Genomic DNA, 16,495 nt, shown 5'->3' with positions numbered 1-16,495 from the left:
TGTCCATGGCCTTCATAATTTTGTATACATCTATCAAAACTCCTCTCATTCCTCCACATTCTAAAGAATACAGTCCTAACCTATTCAATCTTTCGTTTTAACTCAGGTCCTACAGACCTGCAACATCATTGTAAATTTTCTCGGTACTCTTTCAAACTTGTTTACATCTTTACTGTAGGTAGGTGACCAAAAACTGCACACAATACTCCAAATTAGGCCTTACCAATGTCTTATACAAACTCAACATAACATTCCATCTTCTGTACTCAATATGAAGGCCAATGTACTAAAAGCTTTCTTTCCGACCCTATCAACCTGTTTTGCCACTTTCAATGAATTATGTTCCTATATTCCCAGTTGCCTTCGTTCTACCACTCTCCTCAGTGCCCTATTATTCAGTGTGTAAGACCTACATGGTTGGTTCTGCCAAAGTTCAAAACGTTGAACTTGTTTGCATTAAATTCCATCTGCCATTTCTCGACCCATTTTTTCCTCTCCAAGCCATGATAGCCTTCCTCACTGTACACTACACCTCCAATCTTGATGTCATCAACAAATTGAAAAGCATTGAAAGGCTTCGATAGAGTGGATACAGACAGAATGTTTCCTATGGTGGGGGAGACCAAAGCCAGAGGACAGAATAGAGGGACATCCTTTTAGAACAGAGATAAGGAAGAATTTCTTTAGCTATGAATTGTAGAGTGTGGAAATCTTTGCCACAGGCAATTGTGGAGGCCAAGTCATTGGATATATTTAAGGCAGAGATTGACAAATTCTTGATCAGTCAGGAAATAAAGGGATACGGGGAGAAGGCAGGAGACTTGGGCTGAGGAGGAGAATGGACCAGCCATGATGAAATGGAGGAACAGGCTTAATGGGCCAAATGGTCTAATTCTGGTCGTATATCTTATGGTTTACGAACCAAATGGTTGAAGGGAAGTGGTTGTTCTTGAACCTGTTAATGTGAAACTTGAAGCTTTGGTACCTCTTGCCCAATAATAGCTGTGAAAAGATGGCATGGCCCAGGTGGCAGTAAACTTTGATAATGGATGCTGCCTTCTTGAGGTAACACCTCCTTAGAGACTAGATAGATAGATAGATATATAGATACTTTATTCATCCCCAAGGGGATATTCAACATTTTTCCAGTGTCCCATACACTTACTGTAGCAAAACTAATTACATACAGTATTTAACTCAGTATAAATATGATATGCATCTCAAATCACCCTCCCAAAAAGCATTAATAAATAGTTTTTAAAAAGTTCAATGGTTCAATGGTGGGGAAGGATATGTCAAAGATGTATTGAGCAGATATGCAACTAGTCAGGAGACATTCAATGGTATATCTGCAGGAGTGTGTTAGACCGTTCGATGACAAGCCAAATGTCCTTACCCTCTGAAGAAAATAAAGATGTTCGGACGCTTTCCTTATAATTGTATCTGTATTCTGGACCCAGAGCAGTTCATCAGATATGTTGACACTCAGGAATTTAAAGCTGCTGATTCTCTTCACCACCAATTCCCCCAATGATATCTGGTGTTTCCCCTCTTACTCCAGCAACCATCAGCTCTTTCATTTTGCTGCTGTTGAATCAGATGTTGTTTTTGTGACACCACTCAACTAAGTGACCCAGCTTATTCTAATAAGCTAACTCATTGGAATTGGTCATTTGTCCAACAACAACAGTGTCACTTGTGATTTTGAAGAAGCCATTGGAACTGTACTAAGCTGCATAGTCATGTGTACCGGGAGTAGACCAGGGAGCTAAGCACACAATTTTGAAGTGCACCTTTGTTGATGGTCAACATGGAGGAGATATTGTCACCAATCCTCATTGACTGAGGTCTGTTTCTGAGGAAGGTGAGTCTCCAGCTGTAGACCAGATACAGAGGCCTAGGTCTTGATGCTTGATGATGAGATTAGAAGGGTTGATTGTGCGGAACACTGAACTGTAGTTGCCTAATGTATGAGTTCCTTTTATCCAGATTTACTTGCTTCGTATGTCTCCTTTAAACCTTCACTCTCTCACCTCAAAGTTGAAAGTACTCATATTTCTCATTTCTACACTGGAAAAGAAGACCAACTATCTACTCCATCTATGCCTCTGATTATGATATGAACTTCTATCAGGTTGTCCCTGAGTTTCCAACATTCTGGAGAAAACATTCCAAGTTTATACAATTTCTCACGAACTTAATCAATTTGCAGATCAGACCCACACATAATTAAAAGTGAACATGTACCCACCCACTTAATCTTTACACTTTTATCACGTACTTTACTTCAGCTTGCTTGTGTTCCTTCAATCTACACAATGAATGATTTAACATTTGAAGCTGAAGATTACTCAGTGTTGGACAATGTTCAAACACATGATAATATTTTGAACAGCTTTTAAATTTGATGATTCACAATTTTTGTTCAAATCACAGGTTTTTCCATGTCCTGCATACCATATCTTCCAAATGGTACAGTTGTGATATTAGCAGAATAATTCTACATGCTGCATTACCCATTTGATATTCCATCAACTTCCACAGAGCTGTCTCAATTCTATTGACGTTTTCTAGTTGTTTAGTGGAGAACCATGGGGCACAATTGCAATAAAACATTGTAACGAAAATGCATCAGACTGTAATGAAACCAAAAGATGCTGCTGGTACAAGCATATTCTTACAACATACTTCCAAGTGTGTTGTAGAAATAAACATGATTCATCCGGAGAGTTGATACATTTTGGGGAAGATCAGACAATGTTGAAAACACTTAGAAATTCAGGCAGTGTGTCTTTAAGACTTAACATTTCAGGTCAGTGACCTTCAGAATTCTAAAAGTTTTTTTATAAATCAAACTAATTATCTTCACTGAAATCTAGGATTTCCTATATTCCAGATAATGTATTTTAGTGCTTCAAAAACAATGAGATGTGAAGAGGTAGATCATTTTTTATAACAGTGATGTTGGAAGTGCCTAACCTTGAAGAAATATATTCAATGGTTGGCTTCCTAAGTATAGTAGGTCAAGTTTGTGTGAATTTTAGGATGAAAAAAGGTATTGTACTGTCAATAAAGTTGAGGACTATCTTCATTAAGTGTTGTTTTTTTTCTTGCAGCTCCTGAACCTGTACACAGCAACACTCTGAGAGAAACAGTTCAGGTGATTGTTCATTGATGTTCAAACCCTGGAGATGGGCCTTAACAAAGGATCCTGATTTCCAATATTCAAGTGTAGAAAATGGTAAGAAACAAACCAAAATTTACATTAACCTTTTTTCCATTGGATTTTAATTTTCTTGTGATTACACTGCATGGCAACAGTATGCATACAGAAAATGGGAGAGAGAAGGTGTGAATACAATACAGTTAATCCAAGATTTTCACTACATTCTTTCTATTTGAACTCAAGCACTGTTTCTAACAAAGACATGAAATCAAGGTCATCAAATTTGGTTTGCCCTGAACTTAATTGGTCATCTGTAACTAAATTTTCATTGCAGACAGTGATCACAAAGCCAGCACTTCCTCTTTGAAAATGTATTTTTATTATACATTTCTAAATTTTAAACTGTCATGAGCGCCAGTTCAACAATATTTCATTAATAATTTCCACCCACTCAGGAATCAGTGTTGGCACGTAATCAACAATTGCAATAATAAATCAGCTGAATGGGCCATTTCTGTGTTTTTGAAAGTGTTGCTATCTTAATGAGCTCTGCTCCTCTGTAGTCATTTTCAGTACTGATAAATATGCACTCTGCCTTAAATTGCAGTCAAATGGCAAGCTATAGTTAACCTCCAAACTTTCAGTAGAATTCTGTCACATAAATCGGCAATTTGTTCAATTTATCTTAAGGTACTGCTTGTTTTATTCCAGACGATTAATGTCTCAGATACATAATTTATATATGCAACACAGAAAAAAATCCAAATGAGATTCTCAATTTTATGGTAATTATCAAAGTGACAGATATAAAATACACAGTCCTGACATTTAAACTCTATGTTTGGCACTGTTCTCATGATCAGGTATGTTTACTTCTGCAGCTAAACTGAAAAAGGATTTGTGAAAACTTCAGTATCATATCAAGTTACATCTCTGTATGTAGAATGGTAGCTCAATTTTGTCATGCCCATGTTAACATCATAAAATCCTAAAAACATATACATGGATGAATATTTCCAAAGGAGTATTTGATAATGCTAATTTCTTTACAAATTTAACACAAAATAGAACATCTTCATTTATGGTCAAGCAGAATCTTCTAATTATATGGAACTGGCTTACATGGCTAATCAGAATCTTATGGACCAGGAATTTTGAAAGCCTCTGGAAGTTACCGGCATCAAGTATGGATAGTTACTGATAGATAGGCAAATGAACCCCTTTGTATGATCATTCTTATCTACTGGGAATAATGGGAACTATTCCATAGAAAGTTTGCTCAATGCTCCATAGAACTCAAGGTCCCAGTGTAGTCTCCTGCCCTCTGCTTCTGTGGATATCCTCCACTTCCAAAAATCCAAGCAGAAACCTGTCAGTTCAGCAGCTCAAAATGTCCTGCTTTAGATCTCCCTGAAAAGTTTCAGCCTTCTGAGTCAAGAGCTGTGTAGGCTCGCCAGGCATTTATTTCTAGGTTTAAATATCTAATTTTATGACGGGACATTTGCACTACCTATTTACCTGAGACATGAAAATTAAACATAAATATTACTCCAGTGTAGAATGGAAAAGATTGAAACAGCCTTGTTGGAATATGGGATTCATGCCAAAGTTATCAGCAAGACTATCAAAGCCAGTGAGTCAGGACTAGTTCTCAAAGACACTGAGGGACAGAATGAACCACATATATATCAATCAACTGTACACTGTGCTCGGGATCAAATTGGAATCAGTAACATACTCTGGATGTCATTTACTCAGCAAACTTAGTTAATTTATTGAAACCGAAACCAATCACAGATCCATATCCTCAATTTCTTTTATAAAGCCTAACTAGATATTCAGTAAGATCTGACTGATTATTTTGGTACATCATCCATTTCAGAAGGTGATTTTAGTTCTAATCTTTTTCCAAGGATGCCTTTTTGGAATCATCTCTACCTCAATGAGATCTTAAGGTTCATATATATATATATATGTATATTCGATCATCAATAACTTAATTTAGAAGAAGTCAATCTCCATGACAATTCAGAACTGGGGAGCAGTGTAGGTCTTCTTACCTTGTGTTGTCTGCAGCAGTGATGGCAATTAAAGGAAGAGGCTTCAATGGAAGAGTTGTTGGTCTTGGTATACGTTCTGTTTCTGTTTTCTTTTCCAAGTCATGTTGTTCAGCCATTCTGAAGGCTAGTGGAGGAAGTTGCAGAGCATGAAATGAAAGTCTTCGTACAAGATATGGTTCCATTGCTGAACTCTGTGCTTCGGAACCCAAATGATCAGAGGCCGAGACTTTGTCCGTGCTCTGCACAACAAAAGGATAATTACTTGTAGCACGAGCATAGTTTATAAATCATAACCAACATTGTCTGTAACCATCATAGTCACCCTTTTCAAACCTTGTATTCTCAGATATAGCCAATCGCAACTTCCTCCTCCAATATCAGAATCAGAACAAGGTTTATTATTACAGACTTATGTCATGAAATTTATTGTTTTGCAACAGCAGGACAGTCTAGAACTGCTGCCCTCACAATTTCAGCAAACTGAGTTCAATCTTGACCATTTTTGTTGTCTGCGTTGAGCTTAAAAGTTCCCCCTATTCCATGTGGGTTTCATGTGGGAACAGAATTAGGCCATTCAGCCCATCATCTGCTCCACCATTCCATCATGGCTGATCCAGGACCCCACTCAACCCCATACATCTGCCTTCTCACCATATCCTTTGAAGCCCTGACCAATCAGAAAATGATCAACTTCCACCTTAAACATACTCAAGACTTGGCCTATACCACAGTCTGTGACAAAGCGTTCCACAGATTCACTATTCTTGTGCTAAAAAAATTTCCTCCTTAACTCTTCTAAAAAGTCACCCTTCAGTTTTGAGGCTGTGCCCTCTAGTTCCGGATACCCCCTCCATAGGAAACATCAACTCCGCATCCATCCTATCCAGTCCTTTCAACATTCAGTAGGTTCCGGTAAGATCCCCACGCATTCTTCCAAATTCCAGAGAGTACAGGTCCAAAGCTGCCAAATGCTCCTCATATGCTCCTTCATTCCTGGAATTATCCTCCTGAACCTCCTCTGGACTCGCTCCTTTTTGAGATCACATCCTTTTTGAGATACGGGGCCCAAAATTGTTGACAATACTCTAAGTGTGACCTGACTAGTTTCTTATAAAGCCTCAGCTTTATCTCTTTGCTTTTATATTCTATTCACCTTGAAATAAATACCAACATTGCATTTGCCTTCTTTACCAGACTCAATTTGTAAATTAACCTTCTGGGAGACTTGCACGAGGATTCCGAAATCCGTCTGCACCTCTGATGTTTGAACCTTCTCTCCGTTTAGGCAATAGTACACACTATTGTTCCTTTTACCAAAACGCATTATCATACATTTTCCAACACTGCACTCCATCAGCCACTTTTTTTGCCCATTCTTCTGATGTATGCAAGTTCTGCTTCAAATGCATTGCTTCCTCAGCACTATCTACTCCTTCACCTATCTTTGTGCCATCCACACACTTTGCCACAAAGCCATCAATTCCACTATCTAAATTGACAAAAAATGTGAAAAATAGCGGTTTCAATACTGACCCCTGAGGAACACCAGTAGTCACCGGCAGCCAACCAGAGAAGGCTCTTCTTATTCCCACTCACTGCCTCCTGCCAGTCACCCATTTCTCTATCCATGCCAGTATCTTTCCTGTAATGCCATAGGATTTTATCTTGTTAAGCAGCCTCATGTGTGGCAACTTATCAACTGCCTTCTGAAAATATCAGATGTCTTCATGGTAAAGATATCAAAAAAAAGGTCTGGTAATCTGGCTGCTGAACATTAAGTGTGGTGTACTGAAAGTGCTCCTTAATAAGCAGACTTGTATCACACATTCACCCTCATGAAAGGAAAAAAAAGGGTAATGCCTCAGGTCAATAACCTTTCACCATACCCCTGCAATCCAGCTTTTTGAAACAGAATCACTATTTCAGGTCAATGTCTTTGCATCAGTATTGGTGAGAATAACTATTTTAGACTTTTGAGGTAGCATTTTACCAAATGTGGCTCAAGACGCAAAGGTGAAATTGAGATCAATGAGCATCAGTGGGACATCCTTTCAATACTGGTGCCATATTTCATACAAAGGAAGGTAACTGTAGTTGTTGGAGGTCAATCATCCCAGTCTGGGAATATCAATGTAGGAGTTCCTCATGCTACTGTCCTGAATCCAACTATCTCCAGCAGGATTAAATCATAAATTCCATTGCAAAAAGTTTAAAACTGGCTTCAAGTTTTAAAATCACTTAATGGAACTTAAACCACAAATTATCCTCATGCTTTGAGATTCAAAGAATAGTCAACTCCCATTCCTCTTTCTGATCTTTGTCATTATCTTTTCCCAATACCTGTCACCACATCTGCCTGAACTTCTTTTGATCGTACAGTCAGAAGAGGGGATGCAGAATGTTCCAAATGAACCACTCCATGCCCGCATTCAGCAAGATCTAGACCATACAGTGTCACCATGCAAATTGAGAGCTCTGCTTTCTATCCAATACTTTGTGGTGCTCAGATACGGTGAATTCCTGCTCCCTCAACTTCAATTATCTAACAGTGAAGTATCACCCAAACTACCTGGCAGGTGAGTTCACATCAGCTATCCTGACAGCAGACTACATCTCAGTTTAGGCAGATGTGAAATAGGCACTCAACGAACTATACTTCATGGTCAACAGTCTTGAAACAAATGCTCAGAGGCCCTCATCAACATTGCTGTTGATTTCAACCAGGCCAACATCAAAAGTGTAGCCAAAATACTACCAGGATGTCTTCTGTCCCATCAGAGTGCCAAACAACCATTTCTCCCCAACCATCAAAGATGCCTAGGACACACTCAGCCCACACTTTGGGAAATCAGATGATCAGGTCGTGCTCCTTCACCAAATCAGAAGCTATTCAGAACTTGTTTGCGGATACAGATGAGTCTCTACACTACTGCTTTGAGTTGGTTAACTGATCTACATTCAAAGACTTAGCATTTAGCTTTAATGAGTCTGTCAGCACCATTATGGACTTTACCAGCAAGTGTGTTGAGAACTGCGGACCAAAGAAGATGATCATAGCAGTTCCAAATTGGAAACCATGGATGAACAGGGCAAACCACTCCCTACTGTAGCATTCAAATCTAATGACCCTGACTTTTACGAGGAAATGAGATGTGAACTGAGACATCTGTAAAGCTATAAGGGGTGCCAGGAGACAATACCAGTCCCAGATCAGCTGTAGTTGTGGCAGAGATTATATGCTGTAAAAGATGAAGTCAGAAAGCACTGCTGACAATAGCACATCCCTTCCAGATGGACTTAATGCATTCTAAGCATGTGTTGAACAGAAACAGATCGATAGGTTCTGGGGCTCAATACTTCCGCCATGATTATCCTGAACATACATGCCAAAAAGCCTGCGTCTTCAGTCCCCTATCTACTCTCTATATACTCACAACTGCATGGCCAGGTTCTATTCTAACTCCATCTACAAATCTTCAAATGATACCATGAAGTGGGCCACATCACAATTGAAGATGAGTCAGAGTATGGGGAACAGATAGAGTGCTTAGTAAGATGGTGTCACGACAACAACCTTTCCCTCAACATCAGCAAAGGAGCTGGGCTTTGACTTTAGGAAGAGGGGGTGGGGTGTTGCATATGCTGCTGTGTACATCAGCAGTGCTGAGATCGAGGGGGTTGAGAGCTTCACGTTCCTGTGAGTGAACATCACCAATAACTGGTCCTGGACCAGCCACTTGCCCTGAGCCAAACAAGCTCACTTGTACCTCTGCTCCCTCAGAAGGCTAAAGATACTTGGCATGTCCACTATGGCCATCACCAATTTTTATCAATCTATCTTAGAAAGATTTCTATCCAGAGGCTTCACTACTTGGTAAGGCAACTGTTCTGCAAGGGACCAAAAGAGACTGCAGAGAGTTGTAGACACTGCTCACCACATCACAAAACCAGCTTCCCTGCATTTCTCACTGGTTCGGTAAAGCAGCTAACATAATCAAAGATCCTACCACTCCGGACTTTCTCCCTCCTCCCCATTCCCAAGGCTGAAAGCATGTACCAGCAGGCTCAAGGACAGCATCTATCCTTTTCTTGTAAGACTATTAAACAATCCCCTAGTATGATAAAAATGGACACTTGACCTCAGAATCTACCTCATTATCACGTTACACCTTATTATCTATTTGCACTACAATTTGTCTATAACTAACGTTTTATTGTGCATACAAGTTGATCTGCATGAACAATATACAAAACAAGTTTTTCACTGTACTTCACTACTTGTGACAATAAACCAATTTACAACATTCAGTGATGGTCAAATATGTTAAGTAACATGTGCGCTACAAAGAGTCTGGCAATGCCAATACAGATCACCAAGGATCTCACATGGTCTGACATTTACAAAGACAGGTGTGTAAAAAGGGCCTGAAGGATCATTGGGGACCAGAGTCACCCCAACCACAAACTGTTCCAGCTGCTACCATCCGCAAAACAGTACCACAGCATAAAAGCCAGGACCAACAGGCTCCAGGACAACTTCTTCCACCAGGCCATCAGACTGATTAATTCATGCTGATACAATTGTATATCTATGCTATATTGACTGTCCTTGTGTACATACTATTTATTACAAATTGCTATGAATTCCACTTTGCACATTTAGACAGAGATGTAATGTAAAGACTTTTAGTCCTCATGTATATGAAGGAGGTAAGAAATAAAGTCAATTCAATTCAGTACAAAGGAATTAAACTTTGCCTTCACAGATGCTGCTTAACCCTTTGTGTTCCTCCAGCAGTGCTTGTTTCAGATTCTAGCATCTGCAGTCTCTTTTATCTCTACTTTACAATATGCCCCTGTTTACAATGTGCAACTTGATAGTTATGAATCTTAAGGCCCAATATCAGGTAGGCGAGGGCATCAGAAGAGAATAGTCGTTCCTCTAAAATGAACCAAGAATTGTAAGCTAATGTCAATTTCCAGGTTTACACTAACCACATCCAGCTGTGTAAAAAGGGCCCAAAGGATCATTGGGGACCAGAGTCACCCCAACCACAAAGTGTTCCAGCTGCTACCATCCGCGAAACAGTACCGCATCCTAACATCCTAAACAACATTGGCATGGATCAGCCCATCAAGATGACATTAGCCTCAGCCAATTCTGCAAACTTTGTATTTCATGACCAATTTCACTCCCTTCCCCAACTATTATTTCAGAGTCAACTACAGTATATGGAATGTAACACCGGTCAATGTATGAGACATTTGAGGGGTGATTGATACGTTCGTGGCCTGAGGTAGAAGGAGTCAAATTTAGAAGACCTAGCACATCTTTCAACATAGTCCCATCCTACATTTACACACTTAGACCAGTGGTCGTGGAGCATACGATCCCTTCTTTTAGAAGTCGGCATCTTGGACCTGCAGAAGTGGTCGGTGATTGATGTTAGTGGCCCAAGTTAGAAGGAGATGAGTTATACAGCTCTCGTTACATGCACATGCAGTTCAACTCTTTGACTGATTATACAGAAAGTTTGAAGTTAATAACTCATCTCCTCCTACTTTAGGCCACGAGCTTATCAATCACCCCTGCTGTTGACCACTTCTGAAGGTCCAAGATGCCAACTTCAATAAAGAAGGGATCATATGCTCCACAACCGCTGGACTGAGTGTGTAAATGTAGAATGGGACTATGTTGAAAAATAAATGTGCTAGGTTTTCTAAAATTGACTCCGACCTTAGGTCACGAACATATCAATCACCCCTCATATAATATTTTGGCCTTGCATTTGTAAGTTTCTCCAACAGCTTGTGAGTACATTAATTAATGCTCCAAGCAATCTAACATTGATTGCTGTCCAAATGGTAGATCTGTCATCATTTAACAAAGAGCAGAGGTAGAAGTTGCAACATTCAAAGACAACTGATTTGATTTATTCTTTTAGTGGAATGGGTTGGTAAATTACAAGTCAGCATTTTGTGATTCCTCAGAACATTTTTCAGTGTTAGCAGAGTTCACAATTTACAGGAGTTATTTTAGCAAGGATTGCTCACCACATTATTTTATAATGTATTCTTGTCTACCCTCTGGAGCTTTTGAACAAAACTAACTAGTGTTTCATGTCAATATCAGCAACAAATCAAATGTGCAAGAATTCTTGGAGCATTAAGCAATTTTTTTAAATTGACAGCTACCACCAAGGGAACATTACTCTTGAAACAGAGACAAAAAAAAAATCATTTCAATCTGTTCTTAGTTAATGAATTAACCCTTCTTAAAAGGGAAACTTGCATAACTAACTATTATACTTGGAATTGAATTAAAACCATTTTTAACTAAAACATGATTGCACACAATTTAGACATCCAATAATGCACTTCACAGATATTGAACAAACTCCATGTAATATCCTGTGAGACAAACTAAAAAAAAAATCACACAGGAATTTTACTTATTTGCAAAATCTAATAATACCCTGACATACCATTCTGCCAATTATTAGACTTCTGTTGGTAATACAAACCCTTATTAGTCAAAATCAATATTCTGCAGGTGCTGGAAATCTAAATCAAAAACAGGAAAATAAACAAAAATACTCTTCAAGGCAGAAAACATAGATGGTAAAATGTAGAATTAATGAGATGGGTTTTAATTTCAAAAAGCACGTGTGTCAGATTTACATTGTAGAAAACCCAAAACGAGGGCCCAGCTCATCTCAGCATGTGAAGATATTAAGGTTTCATCCAACAGTATGTAACAATCAACAGAATAACACAAATCTATTCAATTCTGTGGAAGTAACAACTTGGAGAGATATATCATGTGTACTGTATCAACTGCGTCTATAGTCCAAATTCCCTCCTCTGTGTCTAGTCTCTTGGATAGGTCTTGAAAATGCTGCACTCAGCAGAGGAAGAGAATTTTTAAAAATACCTCAAGAAAGTGTTAAATCAATTTTTACCGCGTGAGGAAATACAATCAGGTACAGTAAACATCTAATTCTCCAAACTCTGAATAAGAAAATACTTATAAAATCTTCACAGTATTACTGAATACATCACCTGTCAGACTCAGGATGACTGTGTTATATTCACCTCCCATACTTTGAAGTGCCGTCTATTGTGCTTTATACTTTTGAGAATCTTTTTCTCTGTAAATATTTTCTTGTGGTTTCCTGTATACATTCAACACTGTGGCCAGATTGTGCTTGAACTTCAACCATAGGTTTTCAGATGATACCACGGTAGGGGGCTGAATTTCAAACAATGATGAGACAGAGTACAGGAAGGATCTGGAGAGCCTATTGTCATAGTGTCAACACAGCAACCTTCTCCTCAATATCAACAAAACAAATGAGCTAGTCATTGGCTTCAGAATGTGGGTAGAGTACACACTCCTCTTTGTATTAAAATTTCTGAGGTGGAGATGGTAGGGAGCTCCATGTTCCCAGTCGTAAATAACTCCAGTAGTTTAATCCTGGTCCAGCCATGTAAACACTATAGCCAATAAGGTACACCAAAATCTCGACTTCCTCTCAAGATTGAGGAAATTTAGCACATCCCCAATGACCCTCACCAATTGTTTTATAGATGCACCATAGAAAACATCCTATTTTGTTGCAACATAGTGTGGTACAGAAATACTCTGACCTAGGCTTCGAGAAATTTCTGAAAGTTACACAAAATCTGTCACAAAAACCAATGTCGCTCCTGTTGCTTTGGGAAGGCAGCCAACATAATCAAGGACATCTTCTAACCTGGTCATTCTCACTTCCCAAGTAACACAAACTAAATGCTGGAAGAACTCAGCAGATCAGACAGCATTTATGGAAAGGAACAGTTGAGAACAGTTCTTCTGATGAACAGTCTGGACCTGATGAAGGGGCCCCACCCAAAATGTCTTGACTGCTAATTCCTTTCCATAGATGCTACCTGACCTGCTGAGTTTCTATAGCATTTTCTATCATAAGTGTTAGCTGGTTTTCCAGCATCTGCAGAACCTCTTGCGTTTATTATTCTCACTTCTCTCCAATACCTCTGGACAGAGGATACCAAAGCTAGAGAAGGAATCCATGGGACAAAATTAGTCCTCTGGAAGATCAGAATGGTAATCCATCCGTGGAGCCAAAAGAGATGGGAGAGATCTTAAATGAATTTTTTCATCTGTATTTACTCAGGAGAAAGACACAGTTAACAGAAGTAAGCAAAAAGGCATCAACTTCATGGACCCTATACAGATTAGAGAAGAGGTGTTGTTTGCTGTCTTGAGGCAAATTAGGGTGGATAAATCCCCAGGGCCTGACAAGATGTTCCCTCAGACCCTAAGGGGGAGCAAGTGCAGAAATTGTTGGGGCCCTAGCAGAGATAACTTGAATCTGCCTTAGCAACAGGTGAGATAACAGGTGGATAGCCAATGCCATTCTGTTGTTTAAGAAAGGCTCTTAAAATAAACTCCTATATTAGAGGCATGTGAGTCTGACATCAGCAGTGTGAAAGTCATTGGAAGGTATTTTAAGGAACTGGATACATAAGTATTTGGCTAGATATGGACTGATTAAGGATTGTCAGCATTGCTTTGTATGTGGTAGGTGGGATCTAACCAATCATACAGAGATTTTTGAGGAAGTTCCTAGGAAAGTTGATGAAGGCAAGACAGTAGGTATTGTCTACATGGACTTCAGCAAAGCATTTGACAAGGCCCTGCATGGGAGGTTGATCAAGAAGGCTCAGTCACTCAGCATTCCAGCTGAGGTAGGAAATTGGATTTGACATTGACTGGGAGGTCTGGGTCCAGTGGAATGTCACAGGAATTGGTGCTGGATCCACTGTTTGTTATCTTATATAAAGTAGTTAACTGGATCGGCAAAATTGTAGATGACACTAAGAATGGGGTGTAGTGGACAGCGAGGAAGGCTATCATGGCTTGCAGCGGGATCTGGACCAGCTGGAATATTGGGCTGAAAATGCAGATGGAATTTAATACAGTCAAGTGTGCGGTGTTGCAGTTTGGTAGAACCAACTAGGGTAGGTTTTACACAGTGAACAGTAGGGCATTGGGAGTGGGGTAGAACAAAGAGATCTGGGAATACAGGTCCATAATTCATTGCAATTGGCATCAGAGTTTGATCGGGTCATTAAAAAATGCTCTTGGCACATTAACCTTCATAAATCAAACTGAGGCCTACTTTGGAGTATTGGGTGCAATTTTGATCACCTACATACAGAAAAGATGTAAACAAGGTTGAAAGAGAACAGAGAAAATTTACAAGGATGTTGCAGGGTCTGGGGGGCCTGAGTTATAATGAAAGATTGAATAGGTTAGGACTTTATTCCTTGGAACGTAGAATTTTGAGGGGCGATTTGAAAGAGGTATACAAAATTATGAGGGGTATAGATAGGGTAAATGCAAGCAGGCTTTTTCCACTGAGATTAGACGTCATGGGCTAAGGGTGAAAGGTGAAAAGTTTAAGGGGATCATGAGGGGAAACTTCTTCACTCAAAAGATCATGAGTGTGTGGAGCCAGCGCAAGTGGTGCATGCAAGTTCTATTTCAAGAGATTAAGAGAAGTTTGAATAGGTACATGGATGGTAGATGTATGGAGGGCTGTGGTCCCAGTGCAGGTTGATGGAAGCAGGCAATTTAAATGGGTCAGGACAGACCAGATGGGCCAATCGGACTGTTTCTGTGCTGTAGTTTGCTATGACTCTACAACTCTAAAATGTATCACCAAGCCCAAGGACAACTTCTACAAGATTCTTGAATAAACCTCTTGTACAATAAAGAACACCTACTCTCTCACTCTACCCCATCATGCTGCCTGCACCTTATTTGACTACATGCACCGCATTTTCTCTGTAACTGCAATATTATATCATGCATTCTGTTACTGTACCTTTGATTTTCCTTTCATACTGCATCGATGTACATATGTATGAAATGATCTAAATGATGCAATGCAAACAAAGCTTTCCACTGTAGCTCGGGACATGTAATAATACAAATCACTAAAATCAAATTAAGAAACCCATTAAAATAATTTTTGCATATACTTCAAACTAAAATAAAATACAAAATACTACTGGCTAATGGAAGTGACCAAAATACCTCTTTCCTAAATGAATCCATAATTTTCCCAAAATGACTTGACTGATATTTACAATCCCTTCAATTTTGCAACATTTGCTAATTTGCTACTGAAACCATTGTATTTTCTCCCCCAGAAGGTGCTAGCATTCTAAAGCTGACTCCGCCATATACCACCAGATCTGCTTGGGGCCCACACTTTCATTTCTCAATCTTTGAGGAAGTGAATCCCTTACCAGAACAGAACCAGCAGTGTTTGGTTCAAATCCTGACAAAGGTTGATCCTTTCATTACACTGAGACTACAGTCAATGGCCATTTTATTAGCTACCACTCGTATCTACCTCCTATTCACAGAGTGTATGATCGTGATCGTCATCCATTTCAAAGTTTGCCATGTTGTGCATCCAGAGATGCTCTTCTGCACATCACTGTCTTAATGCATCCTATCAGCATGAACCAGTCTGGCTATTCTCCTCTGACTCTCCCTTAAACAATGTGTTTCCATCCACAGAGCTGCTGGTCACTGGATGTTTTGTGTTTTTCGCAGCTTTCCCTGTAAACTCCAGAGACTGGTGTGGTTGAAAACCCCAGATGCCCAGCAGTTTCTAAGATACTCAAACTACTATTCCACAGTCATAGTCACTTAGTTCACATTTCTTCCTCATTCTGATGTTTGGTCTGAACCTCTTGACCATGTCTATGTGCTTTTATGCATTGATTTGCTGCTACATGACTGGCTAAACAAGTAGGTGTACAGGTGCACCTAATAAAGTAGCAGTTCCCTGCAGTCTCAAAGTTTGTTTGTGAACTCAGGGAGTCAGAGCCCTCAATTTACGATTCTCAGAATCATTCCTTATTTTGTGCCATTGGCAACTGCAGGGAAAGGAGGAAGTTTAAGTCCACAAACTTGAGTAGGGAATCCTAATTAAGGTTGAGACCTAGCAAAAGCATACCCTGCCTACAAAACTTCGCATTGTGTTTACATGTTTCATCAGACATCATATTCATTTTTAATGGAAAAGTACTGTAATTGGCAAGCTTTGTGTAAGCAGATAACAGAGTAATTACAAGGATTAGTGGTCAGTAGCAGCTTTGTTAACAGTACCAGGAAAATGGCTGAAAATGCTTTTTGAATTAGATTTCAGTTACTGAATGCTGTCCAAGGGTCTGAACAAGATAAGAA

The 16,495-nt window shown here is 39.4% G+C and overlaps 1 protein-coding gene across 1 annotated transcript in view; it reads right to left on the bottom strand.

The window, feature by feature from the left end:
* The window catches only part of LOC132404486 (cAMP-specific 3',5'-cyclic phosphodiesterase 4D), a 416,161-nt gene that overhangs the window by 179,906 nt on the left and 219,760 nt on the right, over window positions 1–16,495 (bottom strand). The window contains exon 4 of the mRNA XM_059988642.1: window positions 5,227–5,465. Coding sequence (XP_059844625.1) covers window positions 5,227–5,465 — 239 coding nt within the window. The remainder of the gene's footprint in view (window positions 1–5,226; window positions 5,466–16,495) is intronic.

Source organism: Hypanus sabinus, chromosome 14 (genome assembly GCF_030144855.1).
Source record: "Hypanus sabinus isolate sHypSab1 chromosome 14, sHypSab1.hap1, whole genome shotgun sequence".
Lineage (NCBI taxonomy): Eukaryota > Metazoa > Chordata > Chondrichthyes > Myliobatiformes > Dasyatidae > Hypanus > Hypanus sabinus.
The sequence above is the reverse complement of the archived record's forward strand: the minus strand, read 5'-3'. Positions and strand labels throughout refer to the sequence as shown.